The 24,041-nt window shown below is 40.8% G+C and overlaps 1 protein-coding gene across 2 annotated transcripts in view; it reads right to left on the bottom strand.

The window, feature by feature from the left end:
- pde2a (phosphodiesterase 2A) overlaps window positions 1-24,041 on the bottom strand; it is a 174,860-nt gene that overhangs the window by 96,093 nt on the left and 54,726 nt on the right. The window contains exons 1-2 of one of the 2 annotated variants that reach the window (XM_085379465.1): window positions 23,005-23,181; window positions 22,663-22,753 (exon numbers count right to left, since the gene is read on the bottom strand). In XM_085379465.1, coding sequence (XP_085235591.1) covers window positions 22,663-22,753; window positions 23,005-23,039 — 126 coding nt within the window. In that variant the 5' untranslated portion in view covers window positions 23,040-23,181. Of the gene's footprint in view, window positions 1-22,662; window positions 22,754-23,004; window positions 23,182-24,041 lie in introns of those variants that run through there. The other variant, XM_085379464.1, reaches the window with a different exon arrangement.

The following is a 24,041-nucleotide window of genomic DNA, read 5'->3' as shown; positions in this document are numbered from 1 at the left end:
ACAAACAAGCCCCTCCCCTCACTAGCAGCTGAACAGACACTATTTGCCAAAAGTATTTACCCACCCAACCAGATGGTAAATGGTAAATAAACTTGTTCTCATATGGTGCTTTTCGACTCTACTTGAGTACCTTATATATAACCCATTCACTTCCCAGACGCCCAAACTTACGCCCTCCTTGCTGCAGCATGACTACACACCAGTGCACAAAACGAGGTCCATAAAAACATAGAAGAGCAAGTTTGGTGTTGAATAACGTACTGGCCTGATATAAATATTTAGTCACAGTACCAACAAAATTGAACGTGTTATCTGGGTGAAGTAAGCAACTTGATAAAGGGGCCTGACAACCAGTAATCGTCTCGCCTTTAAACGCATCTCACATTTGTTGTTAGCGTTAGCTAGCATCAGTGCTTACCAACTATGCCGGTTGCCTTGTAACCTTCATTTGAAGCTACATTTTGTCTTCCAGATGCTACAGTAGTACCTGTTGACACTCGTTGACACCTTTTGTCACAAGTTTGGGGAGGATGTTTGCCCAGGTGATAGCCAACTTTTTCCCCAGTGCATGTGCTTTGCTTCGTGTTTAGCGTCTTTGCTAAATTCTTGGTGAGGGATATTTGCCTACGATATCTACACTATGTTTTCATTGTGTGGTTTACTCATTTGTTTGCAAATAAAGGTTTGCTGATTCAATTCACTAAAACACAAATACCCTTTGGGGTTTTATCAGGAAGGGCATCTGGTATAAACCATCCGTGTGGAATGGTCCGCTATAGCAACCCCTTGTGACAACGGAACAGCTAAAATTAGCTTTTTATTAGCAATTGTTACCCCATTTCCTGTCCTGCTGTGATGTTCTTGCCTTCTTGCAATAACTGTGTTGAAGATTTTGTGACTGTAGCTGTTTGGCTTGACAAGTGCATACCAACATTAAAGAATTGATGAGTTAGTTATTAAAACTGTTAAACAGGCCAGCACATGCTAGTGTTAGCTGTTTAACTATTAGTACTATTACGAAGCTAATGATAAAGTGGTAATGTTGCAGCTAGACTGCAAACATTTTTAATCTTGCACACTGAAACCTTAATAGACAGTGCTAATTTAACAAAATATAACAATTATTTGTACATAAAAAGTATTATGTTTTTCATAAAGTCTCTAATTGAAGCTCAGAAAATTCTATGAACAGCAAGACAAACAGTAGCAGTTTTCAATTCTATCTGATGAGCAATGAAAATATAGGGACATATAAAGTGCAATAAATAGGCTGTAGCTCAATACATTTTCTAGGGATCAATAATTGTCTAATCTTTATTTAAAAAACAATGACAACAATTGCCCTCAACATTTGTTTTTTGGGGGTTTTCTTTCACCATCTACATGCACACAAAATGAAAATGTTGATAGTGAAGAAGATGGAGGAACATTTATTGGAAAATCTGGTTTTAAGGATCTGCCCACCTACAATTCTGGTGAATTTTTAGTCCAAAATCTGCCCACACATTGTATAAAATCTATTATAGCAAATAAATACTTCAGTGTGGTTCCATGGCTGGATAAATGAAATGATTTTTCAGTTCCAATCACCACACACTGAATGATCCACTGTTATTTTTTTTATAAGCTTGAATTTGTTAAACAGCCTCAAACCTTTTTACCATGAGAGCTACTCAGAGAAATGAAATCTGTTGAGAGCTGCCATCTGATTTTATTAGAGCCTCACTAAATGACACAACGCTGTGCATTTAGATTCAGACATATTCTCTTTTCTACTCATCCTGACACATCCATTTTTCTAACCCATTACAATAGAGACTTTGTGTGACACATATTGTATTCCATATTTTTATTATTTCACTTCCAAGTACAGTATATGATGAAGACAAAATATTAAATATATTTCAAGTTAGCGAAAAAAGCACCTCGGCTCACCAGGTAAATAAAATGAGCTTTCTTGTTGCATAGGGAATCTGTCGTGCTTACTACATATACCAGCTGATAGTATATTTTTAAGGCCTGCACTGATATCAATGAACATAAATAAGAAATCACTTCATATTAATTATTTACTTGAACACTGAAGTGTTTAGTGTAATGCACATACATGTACATGTACATGAAGAAGCTCTGATTTCATTGGGAGTGACCACGATGGACAATTTTAGAAATGTGTACATCAGAGGGACAGCTCAGGTGGGGCAGTCTGGAGACTGTTAGAGAGGCAAGGCTGAAATGGTTTGGACATGTGGAGAGGAAGGGTGGTGGATATACTGGACAAAGATGGAGCTGCCAGGCAGTAGGAAAAGACCACAGAGGACATGCAGAAGGCTGGTGTGACAGAGGAGGATGATAGTGATAGGGTGAGATGAAGGCAGATGATCTGCTGTGGAAAAAGAGCTGATTTGCTTTCCTCTGTTCTCTACCTTTCCCCCCACTGAGTTTCTTTTTCTTCACTGCAAGTGTCTTAGCTTTAATTCGCTTATCCCCCAAAGTGCCACCACAAAGTTTTATGGAGTTATGGAGCAACCAACTATGAGGTCACTGAGATTTGGACTTATGTGTAATTTTATTTTATTTTTTTTCAAAAATGAGACAAAAAAAACTGGCATGAATCAATGTGTGACACCCTAGATGGCTTTGAAAATACTCCACAGGAATCCTACAGTTATGGCCCATCCTGCAGTGCTTCTGATTGGATTGTGTTTAAAGATTTAGGCTGATGCGTCACTCTTCAGTGATGGTAATTGGCTGGTTTAGACATGAGGAGTGAACACAGCAGAGGCACCAACTAAGAAACTTTAAGATTTCTGTAAATTTTATTCTATTGCTTTATAAACACCAAACTAATGTTTTATTTATACGGAATCAAATCAAAAATGCTTTTACTGGAAGGTAAAGACCCTGCAGTACTCTGGAAAAAACCCAGCAATCAAGCCATCCTCTATGAGAAAGAACTTTGCGACTGTGTGAATGAAAAACTATTGTGAAAAAATATTTCACCTTAAAATGCATTAAAAGAACAAATTGTGGAACTCATAATTTCTAAACCCTGTCCCTGTAAACAGTGACTCTGGTATCAGTGCTGTCATGTGGAATATGTTTAGAGCTGGTGCATGTTTTAATTAAAATACTGAAATCTTGGTGTTATGATGTATTCCCTTATAAATATTCAGTCTCACCAATATTTAAAAGCTGATTCTGGCCAGAAAGAGTGTCTGATTCAAATTAAAGCTTGGAGCTTTGTTTGCAAACTTATGTGCATGCGAAGGCTAAATGAGATTTTATATTAAGAAGACCCTAATTGTTCTTTGTTTTTACAAGTGGCAGCATCTCAGATATATAATATATGATCTATAATATATCTTCTTCATCTAATCTAATCTTCATTAATTGTAATTTTATTTTTTCATTTTGCTGTGGTAAGACCTTCAACAAAGCATATGCTGTGTAAGTCTCCTTCCTTGTAACCGCTTTTTTTTAATAACAGCACGCTTGCAGAGAGCACGAGAAAAAGCCCAAGAAATTACAATCAAAATTGGTTTAATATTACTTTGTTTCATGTGCAGTGTTAATATCTACAGAGCTACATTACTCCTCAGCGGGAACATTGCTCCTTTTAATATCCCAATGGCTCCGCGGCAACAGTTAAGAAAGCATCTGGCTGTGTTGTTAGATTAAATTCCACGATTAAACTATATGAGGATAGGTTTGGGCTGACACTGACAGGTGAAAGCTGTCTGAATTTGCAGACACCTGTCCTGTGCCGTTACAGCTTCTGTCATCAGCTGCTTGCTGTCGTTGTCATTGAAGAACAGAAGGAAACAGAATGCAATCATCGTTGGGGGAGGCAATGTGCATGAAATTATTTCAGGGTGAACTTGAAACTGACACATGCACAGTTTTAGACTTTTGTTTTAACGTGGAACTGATCAGACAAACTCAAATCAGACAAGATGGAAAATGCTGAAGCGGCTATGAGGATTCAGGGACAGAAAAAAAAAAAAAAACTGCCAGTGCATTCATATTATCGGAGGTCTCTGTGCACTTGAATAAGCCCAGGATGAATAGCTGAGCAGAGGAACAGGGCTGTTTAAAAGATAAGTAGAGAAGAAGAATGGTGCAAAGAGTAATGATGGAAAGGAGCAGATTTGAAGATTGACAGAAGAGGAGAGCGATAGACGCGGGGAGAAAAAACAGTAAAGGGAAATGAGAAAATATGGAATGTACTGTACGCAAGGAGAGTTGGGTAGAATCATGATGAAAAGAAGAAAGACACAGAGGGAGAATGAGGCATATCCGGCAAAGAATTGAGATCGAACAGACAGAAGGAAGAAGACAAAAGAAGATTTGAAAAGGCCAGAAAGAAAGAAGGGCAGGCGGAGGGAAGAGAAAAACTGAGGAGACCGGGGTGACGGAGAGAGGCGCAGGGAGAGAGGAGGTAAAGACGAGAAGAGCGGAGAGATGAGGGGAGGGATAGCGGTCGTGATAGATGAGTAATGTCAGGTTCATTTCCTGAGGAGCAGAACAAGACAAAGCCCATTTAATATCTGTCACACACACACGCACCTTGGAGACACACGCCGACTGGAAGCGTTCGGGGTGTTAGCTGTATTTTTTGATAAAAGATTTGAGAGCCACAGAGTGCGCTTAGAATAGATAACATGTCATCTCATACTGATTCGATTTAATAGAAGACGCCTGCTGTTTAGCATGCTGCCATTGGTTTTAGAGCGCGCGCGTGTGTCTGCGCGTGTGTGTCTGCGCGAATCGTCCGGTGTGCTCGTGTGTGCTCGCCATGCTCAGCCCAGGTGCCAGCAACTTTAAACGCATTTGATCCGAAGCAGAAATGTGATTTTGCCAGCATAGTAATAAGGGGCCGTAACAAAATAGCATAATAAAACGACATGATGTGATCAAGATAATTAAATTACAGGGAATCCTGTTTGCTTTGTCTCTGCCTTCTTTTTTATTGTGATCTATGTACACAGCTGCTGCCAGTCGGTCTGTCTTCCTGTATACGTGTGCATTTTTATGCAACTTGTCCTTAGGACCATTTCTCAAGAGAGCCGTACAATTGATCGTTTCATCAATGGTGACCTGTCCTGCTATTGGTTAATCAATTCCAGGGCAAACATTAAGATTAACTCTTTAAAAGAGGGAGATAATTGACTGCAAAGGCTTGACAGACATGCTTGTTGGAAGTGCAAGCTGGTAAAAGGACACAGAGACAGATGGATGTAGAGCAGCAGATGGAGGGATGGGTGGATAGAAACAGACTGAGATGGAAGTAAAGAGGAACTGAGAAGAAAGGGGAGAATATAAACCGCGTATCATGGATGCAATGATCATTAAAATGCTCCCTGACCTCTTTTTAAAACTCTCTGCCGAACACTTAACAGGTCGGGGCACACCTGACAGCTACTGTCATTCGTACTTCCACTCCAGGATAAAAACCACATGCAAAAATTAGATTTAAAGGAAAAACAAAAACGTCAGACAAACGAAAACGACAAAAACATTCGTTAAGAAAGGAACGTCGTTATGTTAAACGTATTAAAAATGCAATTTGCCATTTGAGTTAATCTAATAGTGAGAGACTGCAAGAGTGCAGGCCGTAATATTTTATTCTAAATTTCATTAGGAGCAACACAGGAGTAACGTGCACCTTGTGTTTCTTTCTTTGGTAGGGGGCAGGGTGCTGTATTTTGAACCATCTGTGTATGAGTTATACCTTGTTTAATAAGGAAATATAAAGATTTACAAGAGTCGGGTGCCAGTATAGGTCACCTGATTGACGTGGCAACCTGTATACTGAAGGCTACAGTCCTTGCTGCAGGGGCCTGTGTTCAAGTCTGCCCCAGACCTTATCTTTCATGCCATTACCCCTCACTCTCTCCTTATTTCCTGTCAAATAATGGCTAAGATATAGCGGCCCTGAGTGGGCAAGAAAACACCACCAAATAGAAGAATACAAACCCTAACACAACAGAAGTCATTTAAGGGACATGAAAGAAGAAGAAATTAAAAAATCTGGACCTGAAGACTGTTTTTTCCCTCCCAGCACAGTTAAATAACATAATTTATCTAAACTCCTTAAAATATGAAAAACATCATGCTTGGAAAAAAAAGGTTACACCTAAAGTGATGGTGCTCAAAAGTCTAAAACATCACATCAGCAAGAGGAACATTTCAGCCTTTGATCCTTTGATCAGGCATTTCAATCAGCTCAAACAGTCCCGTGGGGAGAAATCAATCAAGGATCAACATATCCATTTCTCTGATAATGCAAAAATAATGTGGCTGCAAGACGCAATTCACTTTAACTTAGTTGGAGCATCGCTCGCTTCTTCTTTACAAGTATTATTCTGATAATAACAGTTTGATGGCTATTTGATCGCTATGCTCCCTCCTCACTTATAAGGAGAAGAAATGTTTTGAGGCTAAAACCGTAAAGGAAAAAAGTGGAAGGCATAATCTGTGAAAAAGTACATTAGAGCACTTTAGACAAATCCCTGCAAAACACCGGCTGGTTAAATGCTAAAGAAAATGTGTGAAAGTTTAAATATATCCCTTGGCAATACTTGCATATGGTCCAGCTTAAGTTTTTTTTAGAATACAAAAGATCAGCTGGGATTGGCTCCAGCGCCCCCGCAACCCTGGATTGGATAAGCGGAAGAGAATGGATGGAATACATGGATACATGAGATCACATGCCTCATTTGTTTAAGACAGCTTTGGAAGTCGTTTTAATCAGTAACTTTTGTTCTTTAAACCAACGCGGGGCTTGTTTTAGTCTGCAAACGCACAGAGTAATATACAGAAATTTCACACCAAAGAGAGCACAGCAGCAGACATGTACCAGCTCCGGAAAAAAGATAAATCCTACTGAAGATGCCCAAATCACGGCATTAATCAACAGCAGCAATGAAATGCTAATCTACTGTATCTATCATGTAGCCACAATAAACCATGAAGACCATTTTGATTTTTGTGGCAGTGTGGTGCCAAATAAACAGGAAAACTGTAAAATTGCAGCTACAGAAAAACAAAATGATACTGCATTCCCTCTGAATCAAGTAGCGCTGGTTGTGATATGGCATCATTTGGCACTAAAAGCACCAAGATTATTAAAATTTGATGTAATTAAGTAACGGCTTCAGGTCATTTGGAGACGTGATGTTTCTCAGGCATCTGTGCCAGCATTAAACCTTTAATAAGAAAAACATTATAAATCCTGTAAATTTTTGATACTTGCTCATTAACGTACAAACGGAGCACTAAAAGCAAACTGAGTAGCAATGACGCTGAGTTCAGTTACCTGCAGTACAGAGCCAGTGGTGGATAATAAAACATCGCTGTACGTTTTTTACAAAGTTTTTTAAATGATGTTTGCTTTCTTTTGATTCCTTTTTTTTTTAAGTTTTTAATCATTCTCTTTAATGGATCCAGGAGAAACATCTTCTGAGTGTTAGCAACAGTTGGTCCGTTTAAAGGGCTTAATGCTGTCATTTATTTCTCATTTCAGAGCCGCCTGGAAACATTTAGTTAAATCAAACTGTCGATGTAAAATTGCACGAGAGAGAAAAACAGCCGTCTTTTTTTTAGTTACATTTAATGCTGTTTAGCCTCTCGATTACTTTTACATGTTTTCATCAGAGCAGGTCAGCCAGTTCAATGACAAACGCTCAAAGTTCATACAGTGATGATTTAGTGTGAAAACATTCATAAGTTTTAAGAGTTAAGAACCTGAAACACCAACGAGAAGCCTAACTGGAGACGCAGACAGAGCGTCGACATCACTTCGACATCACTTCGACAATTTTGGCCGCGTTTGAGTATCGCTGAGCGACACACCAGACACACACATACACACTCTCTCCAACATGCTTGTCGAGCGGTTCAGGAGTCCACCGTAGATAACAGCCTTGCCCCTGATGCACGACATGGAAAAACTCTTTAGAGGACAGAAAGGCAATTATGGGAGGTTCAAGAGTATCTAGCTGTCAGGGAAATGTTCGTGTTGGAAGTCTGCACGGTAAAAAGAGGCAGATAAAAAAGGAAAAACAAAGACGAAGAATCAACGGAGTAAGTGAGAAGCACAGTGACGGGAAGACAAGGACAGCTGAGCTGAATACAGAGTTGTGACTAGTTAACATGTTTGAAGATTAAAAAACGAGCAACTACTTGTCAACTTTTTGACAACACAACATAAACGCTGAAAAGGAATTAAATTGGCATCACAAATCACTACGAGTGGCCTCTGTTTTTCTATATTAATGACGTTTCTGTTTGCTGTGCTGATATTTTTTCTCTCTGATTCACTGAAGCATTCTATATCTGCAATTATAATCCAGATAATTTGACTCTGTGGAGCAAATGTACTGATTGCCATGCCACTTTAAAGGTGATAAAGGCTACTAATTAGCATCCAGTAAATTATGGCCCACCCAGGTAGCAGTGTTTGTAATGTAGTTTCAACACTTCAAAGTTAAAGTACCTTTAATGACGGGCTCACCCTATTTTTTATTCTACTTCTAGCAAAAAAAAGTCCCCTTTTATCAGACTTACGGCATTACTTTACACACTCCATGGGGTTTTTTAGTAAACTAAAACTTTCACAAAAGGCATTTTTCACAAACAAATACCGTTCATAGTTCTCTGCAATTCACAGAAAGTCAATTTAGAGTCTTTCATAATGCTGGTAGGAATGCAATTTAAGATTGATTTTCAAAAACGAAGCCAAACAAAAGCAAAAGAAATCCAACCTTGAAGTAACGCAGCCGCAGTTTCAGTTCGAAGGCACAATACATGTCCTCAATAGAAAAGTTAAAATGAAGGCAAAAGTCTATCTTACATAACATACATACCTCAGCTTTGAATTAAACACATCCATCCCCTAGCTCAATAATGAATGATGCCCCAAATAAATAAATAAATAAAAACAGAGCACCGAATGTTGTTTTTTCTTACTCCGCGTAAACATCTAGAGGCAATTCAATCATGTCCTCTCAGCATCAATGTTCAAACTTTTTCAGTTTAATTGAAAAAGTTGTTAAAACAGCAATCATCAAAATTTGAAGCTGTTCATTATTTGTGATGTAAATCTGTTTGCCCAGAGGCGAAACTTGTTCATTTACTCAGAGGCAGAGCGGCACAGAGGAACAGACCTCGGTACCGGCACTGCAGGTGACGGTGGCTACGCCCTGAGGCACCGGATCCTTTTTAAAATGCCATGCAGCGTCGCCAGTGCTGAATGACTTCTTCTTTACAGACGCCTTCATACAACTCAAATGCCGATGGTGATGCCTCAGTACACTCGGTGGCAGGAGGCTACACCGCTTATTCAAACTCTGATGAACTGCCAGACTGAGCGCTGAGCTGTAACACAGAGGAAGCTCTCTTATTTTTCTTTTTCTCCCTGGCATTTGGCCAAATGTAAAAGTCAGACTTCATCTGCAGATAGTAAGAGAATGGTGCAGTGCGTTCTGCTGCAGTGAGGTGGAAAAGCAACAGATCGAGACTACTGCAAATTATTTGTCAAGCAATTACCAGTAACTTTTTTTAAACACAATCTTCGAACTTGGCCTCCTCTTACCATCACAGTGTGTGTGGCTTTGCTGGAGGGTTGCAACCATAAAACTTCCTTAACAGAGCAAAATAAAATAAAATGCTATCAAACACTAGTGTACTGTGAGTCATTACTCTCAAAGGGATTACTTTTTTGTGTATCTATAGCCAAACACTGGCCCTTTTATTAGGCCTTGCTAAAACCTGCTTTTACCTTCAGAACAGTTTCAGTTTTTCACAGCACAGAATCAACAAGACCCTGGAAACATTTCCAGATCTCAGGGATGAGGCGCTCCCGTTCCACCACATCTCAAAGGAGCTCCACTGGATTGAAATCTGGTGACTGTGGAGGGCATTTCATGTCCAAGAAACCAGTCTGAGATGATCTGGGGTTTGTGACATGGTGCAGTATTTGCTGGAATCACTGTGGTCATAAAGGGGTGGACATGGTCAGCAGCAATTCTCAGGCAGGCTGTGGTGTTGAAACAAACCTCAGTCTGGCCCAAAGTATGCCAAGAAAATATCTCCCATACCATTACACCACCACCAACAGCCTGAAGGTTCCCAGACAGATCCATGCTTTCATGTTGTTGCAGGGCAGGGATAGCTCAGTATGTAGCGTGGTCGTCCGATGATCGGAATTTCGGGGGTTCAAATCCACTGAACGGCTACCCTGAGGTACCCCTGAGCAAGGTAGGTCCCTACACACCGCTCCCCGGGCGCCTGATTTGCAGCTGCCCACTGAGTGAATGGGTTGAATGCAGAGAGAGTAATTTCCCCACAGGGATCAATAAATTATATGTTGTTATCATTATTATTTTTACCCTAAATCCTGATCCCACCATCGAAATGTCACAGCAGAAATCAAGACTCATCAGACCAGGCAAGCGATGTCTTTCGAATCATCCTCAGTTTCCTGTTTTTAGCTGACAGAAATGGCATTTGGTGCGATTGTCTGGTGCTACAAACCATCTGCTTCAAGGTTTGATGTGTTGTGCATTCAGGGATTTTTTTCTGCTTGCAACCTGGTTGTAACAAGTGGTTACTCAAGTTACCATTGCCTTTCTATCAGCCTGACGCTGTCCCGCCATTCGGTTTGAACATCAGCAGGTCGTCTTCACCATGCCTAAATGCTCTGAGTTGCTGCCATCGGATGGCGTTACGAGGAGTTTAAAGGGTGTACATAATAAAGTGGCCTAAAGTGTAAAATCCTGCATGCTCTATTGTTATGACACCATCTCGTTATTTAATAGAGTGTCTTTTAGAGTTAGTCAGCCATCAAATGGTGGGTCAGCGCATTTTGTCACAGAACTAATTTAAAATGCCGATCAAGTAGTGCAAAAAGAGACCAAATCGGTTTAAGCTGCAAAGAATTACAGCTGTTATTGTGAATGCTATGATGAGAAGCTCCAGCAGACAATCATTTTAAGGGACTAACACAAGGCTGAGGATAAAGAAATTTGCATTATGCCTCGATTCAGTTATTTCATCTTTTATGAGAGAAGCAGCTTCAAGACTCTATTACAGCCTCTTTACTGTCGGTTTGGATGTAGCAATCCTCAAACCATTACAGAGGTAAACAAGTTTAGGCATGGCTTGGCATGTCTGCACCCCCCTCTATGCATAAACCTTTTTAGTATTTTGGGGAATCTTTCCAAGCATGAGAAGTTTGAGAACCTTCGTTTTCTTTTTCTTTTTTATTGTATTTTAGCTTACAATAACACAAGGAGAACACTCAGATATCCCTTTTTTAAAGTTATTCATTATTAATAAGGTTTTCTAAACTGTAATCATAGGCAACTGCTTTTATGCAATAACGGTGCTTTGCATTTTGCATTCAATGTAAGATGTGCAAAGTCACAAAGCAGCGTTAAATTCACAAAAAACAAACAAACATGCAGTTTTCTGCACATCAGTGTTCAGACAGACCGATGAGAAGAACACGGCTCATTTTTACATTGGCCGTCTGTAGGGATCTAAAAGCTCATATTTCCCCCTCAGTTAACTGTCAGTTTCTCCACAGGGATGTCTAAAAGCCACTCACATGTCTCGATGTATTCCTCCTGATAGAGCCGAGCTTTTAGAGTAAAAGGTACATAAGCCTGGGGGATGTTGACCTCTGTGCCTATGGAAATTTTTAAGTGTACCTCTGAGTGCATCATTGTATGCGTGTGCAGCATCGACGTGTTTGTGTGGAGGTGAAAGGATTGATCTCTTTTATCGGTGCGAATCGGATTAATCGCGTAGGCCAGTAAACCACCATCTAACAAGGTGGAGTGATGAAAACACACCTACATAAAGACACGCATGTATGCACCCACACACGCACAAACGCCTACACCCTCACATCTGAATACACATACTGAAATCTCTCCGATAGGAAAATTTGAGCATGTTAGAAGTATATATAAAGGTCAACACTGAAAAGTGGCACAGTACACTGCATAGGCGTATACAGTACACACACACACACAAGCACCTACACATTGCAAGTGGACAGGAACTAAGTGTGAGAGACCCAGAAAGAAAGGGACACGCCCCTCTATTTTAGTTCAATCCCCTGGGGAAATCACATACTGACACCTCTTCTCCTGCTGTTCTTTCACCCACTTCCTCAGTTCTTTTTCTTTTTTCCTCTGGCTTTTATTCTCCCCTCTATTCAAGTCTCCATTCAGTAATGGTCTATTACCACAATGGAAGGCCCACAAATTGAATGGGACAGAATGAGAATAGCACCAAAACACACAAACAGCCACAAAAAAAATCACACCGTGTCACATTAGGAGGGAAATGAAGAGTGAAGAGAAAAGTGCACCTTTTTCTCTATCTATCTATCTATCTATCTATCTATCTATCTATCTATCTATCTATCTATCCATCCATCCACCTCTCAGTACCTATTACTCATACTGCTCTCTTCTGCCTCTGCACTCACATCCTTATCTAACTTGGCCTCGCTGGCGTTAAGCTACTGCAGTGATGCCAGATGAACAGAAAACCATCTACTTTTTTTTTTTTTTTTTTGGAAAAGAAGCGTGGGCAGGCCACCCACCTTAAGTTTCGGATTTTATGCCGTTGCTCATAAACTAGCGAACAGTTCTTGAGTAAAAAAAAGGTTGTTTTTATGAGGCGTAGGCACGAGTGGGATGAAGCAAGAAGCATAGAAAAAGGTGAGACATATGTTTATATATGCATGCTTTTTGTTGCCTGGTAAACTAAATTTACATTATATAATATTACAGGATGTCTTTGCCATCCGCAAAATAGAATAAGAAAAATGTAGTGGTCGTGATGGACGCACATGCAGCTTTTGGTTACGAAATCCCATAAAGCCTAAATGGCTTTGGTGCTTTGATGAAAGAAGGGTAATGTATTGTTATGCTGCACTTCATCTCACACTTACAGCGTCCAAACAATGATTCATAATTCTCTGAAATTCATGTTATTTATTTAAGCTTTATTTAACCAGGAAAATAGGACTCTCCTGAAATTAAAAATATCTTTTACAAGAGATTCCTGGCGAAGTAAGAAAGCAGTACAACCAGCAGAGTTGAATAAACTCAAGTTAAGTAGACTAAAATACAGGCAATAAAGAATAAAAATACAAAAACGACCAAATTTTATAAACTTCAGGGCCAATAAACCCTGAAACGTCAGTAGAACTCTTTGCCTGCTGCCTGAAACAAGGATAATACAATTCAAACATTTGCAGCCTGGAGTAACTACTTTAAAATCACCTGAAGTTTTACTGAGACCAGTTCCTTAAGTTTTTGTTGATGTTGAAATGTTAATTGGATTCTCCCTGCAGACTACCCCGACGATGAGGCATGTGTACGTCCACCTTTTAACTTTTCATGACTTATATTTTTTCAGACATGCAGCAAAAACACCGACTGCAGCTCATTACCAAACTCTGGACTGACCGAACACACCCGAACATGCCCTTATAGCTTTCTGTGTGTAGTTATATTATTAATAATGTGCCAGTCAGAAATCTGAAGAAACTGACATTAAAATATCGTTACTGCCAGATCTTTCCTGCAACCTTAAGCAACACATAGTTGGTTTTTTATCATTAAAGTAGCAAATGAGGCTAAAAACCTTCCATTTTGACCGAGGTCACAAACCTCCCTTAGTTATGGAGCTGCAGACTCAGGCTATTAAGGACATGGCGTGATGCACCGAACTTTTTCCTCCACTCCCTAGTTTTTCACTCGCCATGTGCATACTGTGGGGCCACTATGGCAGACCATTAACTGTTTTCTATCCTCTCCCATAGCTTGTATTTTCTCCTGTTTGTTGTTGGTTTTTAGGCTTTTTTTCTCTTACTTTTAAAAGTCTCTTCCTATGAAAACTGAGTTCTTTTTTTCCCACCATCACCCTCTGCTTGCTCACTGTGGATCATCAGATTACTGGGACTCCCTCTTAAATATTGTATGATCTTTACCTCACAATGCAAAGCACCTTGGACTGAATTGAATTAAACTCTGACTAACATCAGCTTGCACCGTGAAAGCCTGCAAAGGTGTATCTGTTGCTGTACTTGCTTAAAGAGTTTCTGGGTAGAGGATCACTTTAAGAAAGAGTTGCAGAACAACTTCTCTATATCCTTTCTGCCTACATGAGGTGAATGATGACTCACCGCTTGTTTCTTTCTTCTGTTTTGCTCAAAGTGGTGAATGCGCCTGGAGGCAGATAAAGCCACCTCACAATTTCACTTTTCTTGTTGTACTGTGGCAAGGCCACAGACGAATTAGCTTCAGAGAGGGGTCAGTTACTGCAAAGTGGGTTTTGCAAAAGGCGAATTGATCATTTCTTCTTAACAGGCATACAATTTAAACTGACATCTCACTGGGTGAATATACCATTTCTTTACACATGAGAGCTAGAGAGCTTTAAGAAGCAGCAAACGATGTCATGTACCAAAATCTGAGGAAGCGAGAAGCAGCGTGGATTACATGCTTCTCTCTTGATCACTGGCTAATGAATCCACGGATATGAGTAAAGTCTATGGAGCCCTGGGGAGCATTTTTGTGTGCTGAATAAATCAAAGTTCTTCTCCGTTTCCTTTTTGTTCTTGTCGGGGCAGAGGTGAAGAAATAATTAAGACACAATTTTTACTTTCATGTCATATTTACAATTTTTTTTATTGGTGTGGACAGGTTTGCTGTTAAAAGCTTTGTGAAAATTAATTTATTCCTAATTAATTTAATATTTTGCTAAACTAATTAATGTTTATATGTATGAGTGGTCCAATTACAAAACTGTTGTTCACAGGCAACAAAACCCACAGTTTCTAAAACACAAGACCTGTGGCTGGTAATCAATGTAATAATGGCTCTGTTTAGTTAAAACCCAGTGAGTGACCACAGGTTACAAACTGGAGGGACAATAAGAAGAAATGTCATGTTCACTGCAGGAAAAAAATACATGTTATATTACAATAACATTATAGTTTATTTTTATTTTAAGACCATTTCTTGCAAGGCAGTCTCCCCTGATCTCTGCCTACCTTAATTTCTACATTAAATAAATTATATTAAATAAATGCCCAGAAATGAACAACAACAAAAGTTCAGCATCCCCAGGGTATCATTCAGGAGTCTCTTTACCCCACTGTAGCATCAGTCACATAAAGCTGGTTATCAACTCATTAAGTTAGCTCAGTGTTTTCCCTGCACATTAACATGAAACCTGGAAGAAAAGCCAGCAAAAATAATGAATGTGCAAGTTTACAGACTTATCAATATCATAGCTCTCTCGCAAGGACACAGGAAAATCAGATGGATTATAACTGAGTTTTTCATAAATGTAATATTTAAAAGATGGGCTTAGTTTTTATTCTTTCAGCTGTAGTCTGAGTAAATAATAAATATAAAACAGAATTTATTCTATGTGCAAATTTAATAATAAGGTCCAAGGTATTTTAGGATCACATATTCGTGCTAATAGCATCCCTGTTTTTTCCTGATGCTAACATTGGACATTATTAATAACTCTAGGCCACGACATTTCCCTGGATGGAGCTTCCAACATAACCTGCTCCACAGCAGGTTAAGTTACCATGGCAATGTACCTGGTAAGAAGTGAACTGCCTTCATAGCACAGAAAACCCTGAAGTTATCTGGATATGATGAAATTGTGCTTCGTAGTACAGCCCTCAGTTTGGGGTTCAGAGTCAGTGTCCAAAGCACTTCAACACGAGGACAAGAGCAGCTGAGGAACAAGCCCGCAATAAGAGAACAACTATATCTCATCTCTAACCTTATTAGAGGCGAAACAATCAATTAAAATGCAAGAATGTGATTAATGAAAACCGTCCACGGCAACAGTTTTTGTGGCCTCGTAGTGTTTGGCTGCAGTCTTTGGAAGCTCTCGTGCCCGCTTGCCTTGTTTTTCGTCATATCAACATTGCCAGCTGACAAAGAACGTGTCGTGATTATCACCTTTCTGTCTGAATGAAAGGGGGGGCTCGAATGCCTACTCGTTCTCTTTGGAGTTTTGCAACTCAGCAGGGTGCCTGGACAACAAATATACAGCCTTACAGCATATTTACCTGCAGATATGTGAGAGTAGCGGACTGTGGGAATGTGAACACGCGCATGCAAGCAGAAGGAGAAAGAGCTTGTTCAATGCCCCACAGGGATCCACTTGAGATAAAATTCAGCAGCTCTGAATAATACAGTCCATTTATCAAGGAAAAAGCGCTAACCCTGACATGCGCACGCACACAACGCATATATACAGCACGCAGAGGGTTGTTGTGGAGTGAAGGTGCCCTTGTGTCCGAGGTCGTTTATCAGAATGTGTAATTCAAAGTGCCATGGCAGGCGAAGCCTGATGGTCTGAACTTCAATTTCTTCTCATTGCTTTGAACCGTCCAGCATGTAATGCAACACTGCTGTGCCCCTGTAAAGTAAAACACCCTCTCTCCTCTGTCTGGATTTGCATCAGTCAGCCACAGAAAGCCCTGCTACAGGAGAAATGCCACCACAGCAGGACAAGAAGGCAAATAAGCAAAAGCACAATCTTTTATCTTAACAATGCAGAAAAAAACGTTTGAAGCAACTTTACTTTTTAATAATATAAAGTTTCCAAACAACCATCATTAAGTAAAAATACATAAATTCAACCATGCTCCAAAATCTTCATCTGGGAGCCACAGGACTAAACAACCAAACTATGTAAAGTAGGTAGAAATACCTCAACCACATACTCTGGTTAATTCTTACTAACCAAAATTACATTATTATTAAAGTTTTAGTATGAGTAAAAGTTGATTTTGTTAGTGAAAATTGTAGAGTAAGGGTATTGTGATATTTGTAGCCACTGAAAATGTAAGTATGTAAAAGAAAACAATCACTTATATTAAATGAGAGTATAGCATTCACTACAAAGCTCAAAAATATTAGGGAACATTTGATCATCACAATATAACACAGCTAAACTTCAGGAGTGTTAATCTGTCCAGTTAGAAAGCACGAAACACTGTGAGTTCATTTCACCTGCTTTGAAGCAAATGAAACTGATAACAGGTGCAACAGAGAGGCGACAATAACACAACACCAAAAAAGTTGTTTGGTCTCGCAGCTGCTGCCCATAGATAATTTTTCTTATTATTTAAGCCTCCTGAGTGTTTTTCCTCTTCTTTTGCTTTTTCCTCGTCAGTGTTGGTAGCATGAGATCATGCCTGCAGCCCATACTGGTAGTCCAGCTCCTCCAGGATGGCACATCCATATGTAAAAAGGTGTATTTGTCTCAACAGTGTAGAAGAAATATCCGAGTTGGGCTGTTACACGTGGAGAGCTGGACAGGGCAGTTGAAGGGCAATCACCTAGCCCGAAATAACCTCCAGCAGATTACTCATGTGCATGTTTCTGACCAAACTGTCAGATACCGACTCGATGAAGGTGGCACGATGGCCTGAGGTCCTTTAGTGGGACCTGTGCTCACAGACCAGCATCGTGTAGCTCGACTGGCATTCGCCTGAGAACACCAGAACTGACAGGTCCACTACTGGCGCCCTGTTCTCTTCACAGATGAGAGCAGATTCACACTGAGCTCATGTGACAGACATGAAGAGTCTGGAGACAACGTGGTGACCACAGTGGTACCTGCAACATCATCCAGCTGTTTTGGCAGTGGGTCATCGATGGAATGGGAGGGCACGTCCTTGGAGGGTCGCACAGACCTCCATGTGTTAGCCAGCTGTAGCTTGATTACTGTTAGCAGGATTAAATCCTCACCTATTGTCACACCTTACGCTAGCGGTGGGTTCCTCCTGGTGCAGGACAATGCGCTGAATGATGGAGGCACTGATGCCATTGTCTGGCCCTGATTTGTCCCAGACCTGAATCTCACATCATCAGGCACCTTTAATTAAAACATTTCATCAGTTCTCTTAATGACTTTTGGATTCTTTCATTTGCATTAGAGTAAAAGACTGTCAGTGCAAATTATTACAACCAAAGCAGGTAACCTTCCTCTTGGGGCTAGGCAAGGATGAATGTTTTAAGATTGCTGCAATGAAACCTACGAATGACATGACTGATACAGAATGATAGTGTGTAAACTTCAAACTGACACCTGCAAAAAGGCAATAAAAAGAAATGTGGTGTATTTTCCCTTTAGGCTATACAGTATAACACACACTACGAAATTTGATCTGCAAACAAACTCAAACTGTCCTTGATTAAAACATCAAAGCAGAACAACACAGGCTGTACAAATGAATATCTGCTGAGTTTGATTTAATTAAACAGCTTATTATTGCTTCGTGTTTACTCTGAGCCTCAGGTTCAGTAATTCTGCTACAAGGAGGGTTTCTGTTTTTGATCATGCACAGGTTGGTGCTGCTCTGTGCACAACACAATCAAATTGAAAAATGGACGTCCATAAGAGTAAAGTTCACTGAAAAGTTTCTTTCCCAGCAGAGAGCACGGCATACACAGAATCCTAATATTTAAAGCAAACTATTGTTGTCTGGTCCAATACTGTACTTTTCCAAAACATTTACAGACAGTGAAACAAAGTCCACAGGCAATCACGCAACAAGCTCACCGAGCACCGCTGTCTACATCAGTTAATGAGCCACCAAGCTTGCCTGCTGCCTTCACCGAACGGGCAATCGATTGAGGCTGTCACCTCACTGCACATTCTCCGCCGCTGCAGCCACTGCTCATGCATGACACACCTACCTGTTATTACAGAGTCCCTCGAGGTTTGGAATCGAAATACTGCGTCGGGAATTGGAAAACCTCATGAATCCTGCTCCCCATAGTTTCAGTTGTGCCACAATCGATCAGCGCAATAAAACCGAGAGCAGAAGCTCATACGTGCTGGATATTAACTGTAAGACTGCGAGTATGTGGAGCTCCACAATATTATGTACAAGACACACATAGCAAGCAAATCATCCTCCAGAAGTAATTTGATCTCCATGTGGTTTCTGCTGCATGTAAACGTCCTTCCCATCATGTAAAATGATGCAGTCTCCTTATTTGTGGCACAGCTTTATATATGTCTGGATTTGTAACTGTGAGGTACATTTAATGCATTATTGCAGACTTTGCATTTAAAGTATTTAAATGAGGTATAATTTAGATGCAGGCACGCAGGCGATGAGACACGCACTCTGTGCTCTGCCATCATCTATATGAAGAGCACTTTAAAATATTCTCACTACAATGCTCGTGAGTAACTTGAGTCGTCATGTTATTCGAGGTTATCTGCCGCTGCGAGGTGACTGACAATCCACCTTCCATGCAGCGGCACACCCACACCACCTCACATGCAGTTCAGCGACACACACACACACACACACACACACACACAGGTCACTGGTCTTCTGTGACCAGTTGAGGCGATTTGTTTCAATTGCCTGATCAACAACAATGGGATCAGCGGTGTGTGTATTTGGATGAATCCGCTGAATATAAAGCTCCAGGTTCGCTGCTTACAGCCCCATGTCGCATCGGTGGTATATTATTGAGGATAAAATCAAGTCAGACAAGAAGAAATACACTCTGGAGGTTTCACACGAGGCTGAAAAGGCCACATCAGTTGCTTAAGGGTAACAGTGCTGCTTCCTCATGTCTCCTTTCAAAAGGAAAATGCTTGATATTAGCAGGATATTAGCGACTTTTTGCATCAGACTCTGGCTACTGTGGATGGATTTTTTTTTTTCAGTGATTCCTTCTACTGGTTCCAAAAGAGGATTCAAGATTAAATAAATACCTTTTTGGAGTATAAGCTAAGCTTAAAATAAAGAGATAAGACAAGCTATTTTAACTAATAGTGAAAGAGCAGTGCGTCAGTAGCTTTACCGCGAGCTCAGCTCTATGTCTTATTGTTTTGCATGTATGCAAATGAACAGTGAACACCTGGATCTGCCCACAACCACTAGATCAGACTGTATGAATACGTAAAAATGTATAAAATAGTTCACATTACGCGAGCAACAAGTAAAATGGTTTTCTTAAACTTTTGTCGTCAGATCAGATTAACACTTTTATCTCAAGGGCAGGCACGCTCACATAGAGCAAGCAGATACATGCCCAGTGCAACTAATGCAATAGTCATGTTTTAATCCCCATAAGAAAGCTTTCTCTTCCAGCGGTGAGGTCAGAGCATAGAGTCTAACCCTCGCTCCCCAAACTGACAATTATAACACCATACAATGCAAAACCCCAGTGGGCTAAACCTACTCAATTCAGCAGAACCACTTTCATGTCATTAAGGTCAAGCTATCAGGGGAGCTCGTGTATGGAGTTCTGGGACACGCACTCAAATCCCCTCACGCACACACAGAAATAATTAAAGGGGTTTTTTTTCTTCTTTAATTCAAATGGGCTTTTTTTTCTTCCACCTTAACATTCAGTGCAGAATTTTCCCCTGCTTTTAACTCGTGCCCATCATCTTTGGCTAAATGAGAAGAAAACGTGGAAACATCTGTGCAGAGAAATGAGAAAATGACAAGGATAGCGGATAACTGGGAGCTGGAGGAGAAAGGTGAATGAACACACCTGCCCAAAGTGTTGCTTCTGCACGCACTTGGTGAAAGTCACAGAGCTCGCAGACGTGTACGTAAACACTTCAGAGACTTTGGAGTGAAGCATATTTGTGTGAGTGTAAACATCTATGAAGCCAAAATGATAATAATAATCATTTGTATTGACACACAGACACCCAGTGGAGTGGAGAGTGAGAAGAATCCACGAAAATAATTATTTTGTTAAATATCCTCCGATTCCCTGATGAACTAATCCTCACATCTGTTTCACTGGAGACTGAGGAGAGATGAGTCTGCTGCTTTTACTGCCCCACTGTCTCGCAGGCACGTACAAGCCAGCATATAACTGAATGCATTTTACTCCATTACTGTATAAACTCACAAATCTCATGCATGACAGCAGAGATACGAACACTGAGGTTCTTCTTAATCGCCCTCCACCCCTCCAGCTCCTACTTATCTGCCATCCAGAGTACTGTTAGATCCATGGTGTGACAAAAATACTTTATTGTGAACAAAACTGCACTCAAGAAAATGAATGCAAAGACTTTCTCTCCCTTTAAAATGCACATTTGTAACCTGTAGCAACTGTGACGCTTCAGGTCGTCCTCCTGCAGGGCGTTACGCTTCCTCCAGACCAAATCACACAAGGAATTACAGTACGGGTGACGACAACTAACCATTAACAAACAAAACAGGCTGTAAGGGAGGAATGCAGTTGGACAGGACTTTCAGCCATGTGACCTGAGTGCGGAAACACGTACGTGGACATCTGACGCACAAATGCATTGGCAGCGTAAAGGCAGATACACATATACCGTACCTGCAGGCAGGTGTGTACGAATGAAAGCCGCAAGAATAAAAGAAGTACGTCGCTGCAGTCAAACACACAAAAGGTAGTAATGTTTTTTACATGAAGCAACATGTGGACAAAAAGTGGATTTTTCAGACCCATGTTTAGGTGTCCAACACGTCTTTGTTCTCAGAAACACCGACACGGATAAAGCATTTCTTTATGTTTATCACCTAACCCGCGTGTGTGACACTGCACATGCACCTGCACCCCTGTGAGCATATATCTAGGTAATTGAATCTGAGCACAACATGTCAACACTGGCAGCCAATCAAACTTTCTTTCTTTTTTTCCTTTTTTTAATTTCACTCCCAACACTATGCTTGACGGGACATGTGAATATAACAGAGGGTAGCAATTTTAGATTTTATGCATCTGCGTGTCATAAATCATACAAATGCAAAATAAGGAGCAGTAGGGACGACAGGATGCAGGGGGGAGTAGGAAAGATGAAACAACACGAGGCTTGTTGAACTGGGGACGCAAGAACAAACAGCGGCAATTTAACTGTTAGCCTAAAACAAACACAGACACACAGACACACACCCACACACACGTACAAACAAGCACACCACAAGTGAACAGAGACTACGGTGCACAGGGCTCATCTGCCATTGAAAAAAAGGCACTGTCTTTAATTTCCTACCTTTCATGTTTATAGCTGCTTTATGTTTCATCTTTCCATCCCTTATCCCCCCACCCAACCTCCCCCTCACTCACTCTCTCTCTCCCTCTCTCTCTCTCACACACACACACACACACACACACACACACACACACACACACACACACACACATCCAGAGAAGTAATAAAGCCTCTCAGTGACTCAATCAACAGAAAAAGAGAGAAAGCAACAGGAGCTGAAACTTACCCTCCACAGACAAAAAGTCATCATTAGCAACCCCCCCCCCCCCCCCAAAAAAAAAAAAATAGAGAGGGTCAAAAAAAGAGAGAGAGAGAGGGGGGACGACAGATGTTAAAGGGAGGTCGAAGAAAAGGATGATAAGATTTTATATTGGGAAAACTGGAGAGTAGGAGGAAAATGCTTAAAAAATCAGTATTGTTTATAATTGAAAGGAAGATGAAACAGAATAGAGGGCATAGGGCGCAGAGGATATTGCATCCTGTTTTTCAGGCAGTGTGAGAAGAGAAGAGAAGAGAAGAGAAGAGAAGAGAAGAGAAGAGAAGAGAAGAGAAGAGAAGAGAAGAGAAGAGATGAGATCCTACCTGGAGTTGTTCGGACAGCGTGGTGGACTGTCTGGCACTCAGGGCTGGAGCTGAACTCTCGTCAGGACGCAGGAACACTTGCTGACCACGTCTGTAGGGATCAAAAACAGCAGTGAGTACCTCTGTGTGTGTCTGCGTGTTTGAGTTGTCCTTTGTGCACGCCAGCTGTCAGACTTTAAGTGATAAGCTGCTGGCAAAGGAGCATTTCCATTCCATCACACACACACTCCTAGACACAACAATTTATCTCTTCCTACATCTGAGGAGTGCAGGAATTTAAAGGTGTGTGTGAGGGAATGTAGGAGGGGAGAAAAAAGGTGAACGTGTTTGTGAAGTCCTTACAGGTCCTTTCCTTTCTTCCTCTCAAGCGCAGTCATGTCATCTCCACCTGTCGTACGCAGAGAGAGCGCCGGAGTCACACACACATTCGCGCACACGGCGAAGTACCGAGGCACACACTCGCGCTGGCAGGCTGAGACGCACACTGGCGCGCTAACTCCACGAGCTGCAAGGCATAGAGCTGAGAGTGAACACAGTCCCTCCTCCTCTCTCCTCCCACCTCTCTCTCATGCTCGCTCTCTCTCTCTCTCTCTCTCTCTTTCTATGTTCCTCCTCTGGGTCTTACCGCCTCCCTCAAACCCTCCCCATGATTCATCTCTCTACTGTCAGTATGTACGCTGAAGGGAACACTGTTATAAAGACACACATAATGGACCGACTTCAAAAAAAGAAATAGAATTACCATCTCGGTTTTGTCGTTTGCTTCTGCCAACATGTTCTTATATATAAATATATATAAGAACATATATATAGTGATGAAATGTCAGGTTAAACTGATTTTACTTGGCTTTGTTACCTGTGTTTTCTTGCTTTTTGTTGGTTTGTCAGTTCGCCGAGACAGAATAAAACTTCCTGTATTTGCTCACGAGCCAATTCTAATGGAACAAAACTGCAGGCATGCTTCAAATGTGGCTGTGGCTACAAAGAAGCGACAAATTCTAAAACATGGATGCATTCCTAACATCATCAACGTCATCAACCGAGCATCACAGAAAATCTCTACAATCATCAGCCAGTGTTTACCAAACTCAGAAATATAATCACAAGCTCACCTTCTGTATAGATTTATTTCCTATTTGCACAGCGTCATGTCACACTGAAGCTGACCTTTGACCTTTCGCCTCTGTCGCCTCTGTCAGTGCGCCCCAGGGCAGCTGTGGCTACAATGTAGCTTGCCATTGCCAGTGTGTGAATGTGTGTGTGAATGGGTGAATGACTGAATGTAGTGTAAAGCGCTTTGGGGTCCTTAGGGACTGAGTAAAGCGCTATACAAATGCAGGCCATTTACCATTTTAATTTAATCCAGTATTTTTGTTATG

Source organism: Rhamphochromis longiceps, linkage group LG14 (assembly GCF_057381845.1).
Source record: "Rhamphochromis longiceps isolate RC_006_pf linkage group LG14, R_longiceps_female_GT1.1, whole genome shotgun sequence".
In the NCBI taxonomy this organism is placed as follows: domain Eukaryota; kingdom Metazoa; phylum Chordata; class Actinopteri; order Cichliformes; family Cichlidae; genus Rhamphochromis; species Rhamphochromis longiceps.
The sequence above is the reverse complement of the archived record's forward strand: the minus strand, read 5'-3'. Positions and strand labels throughout refer to the sequence as shown.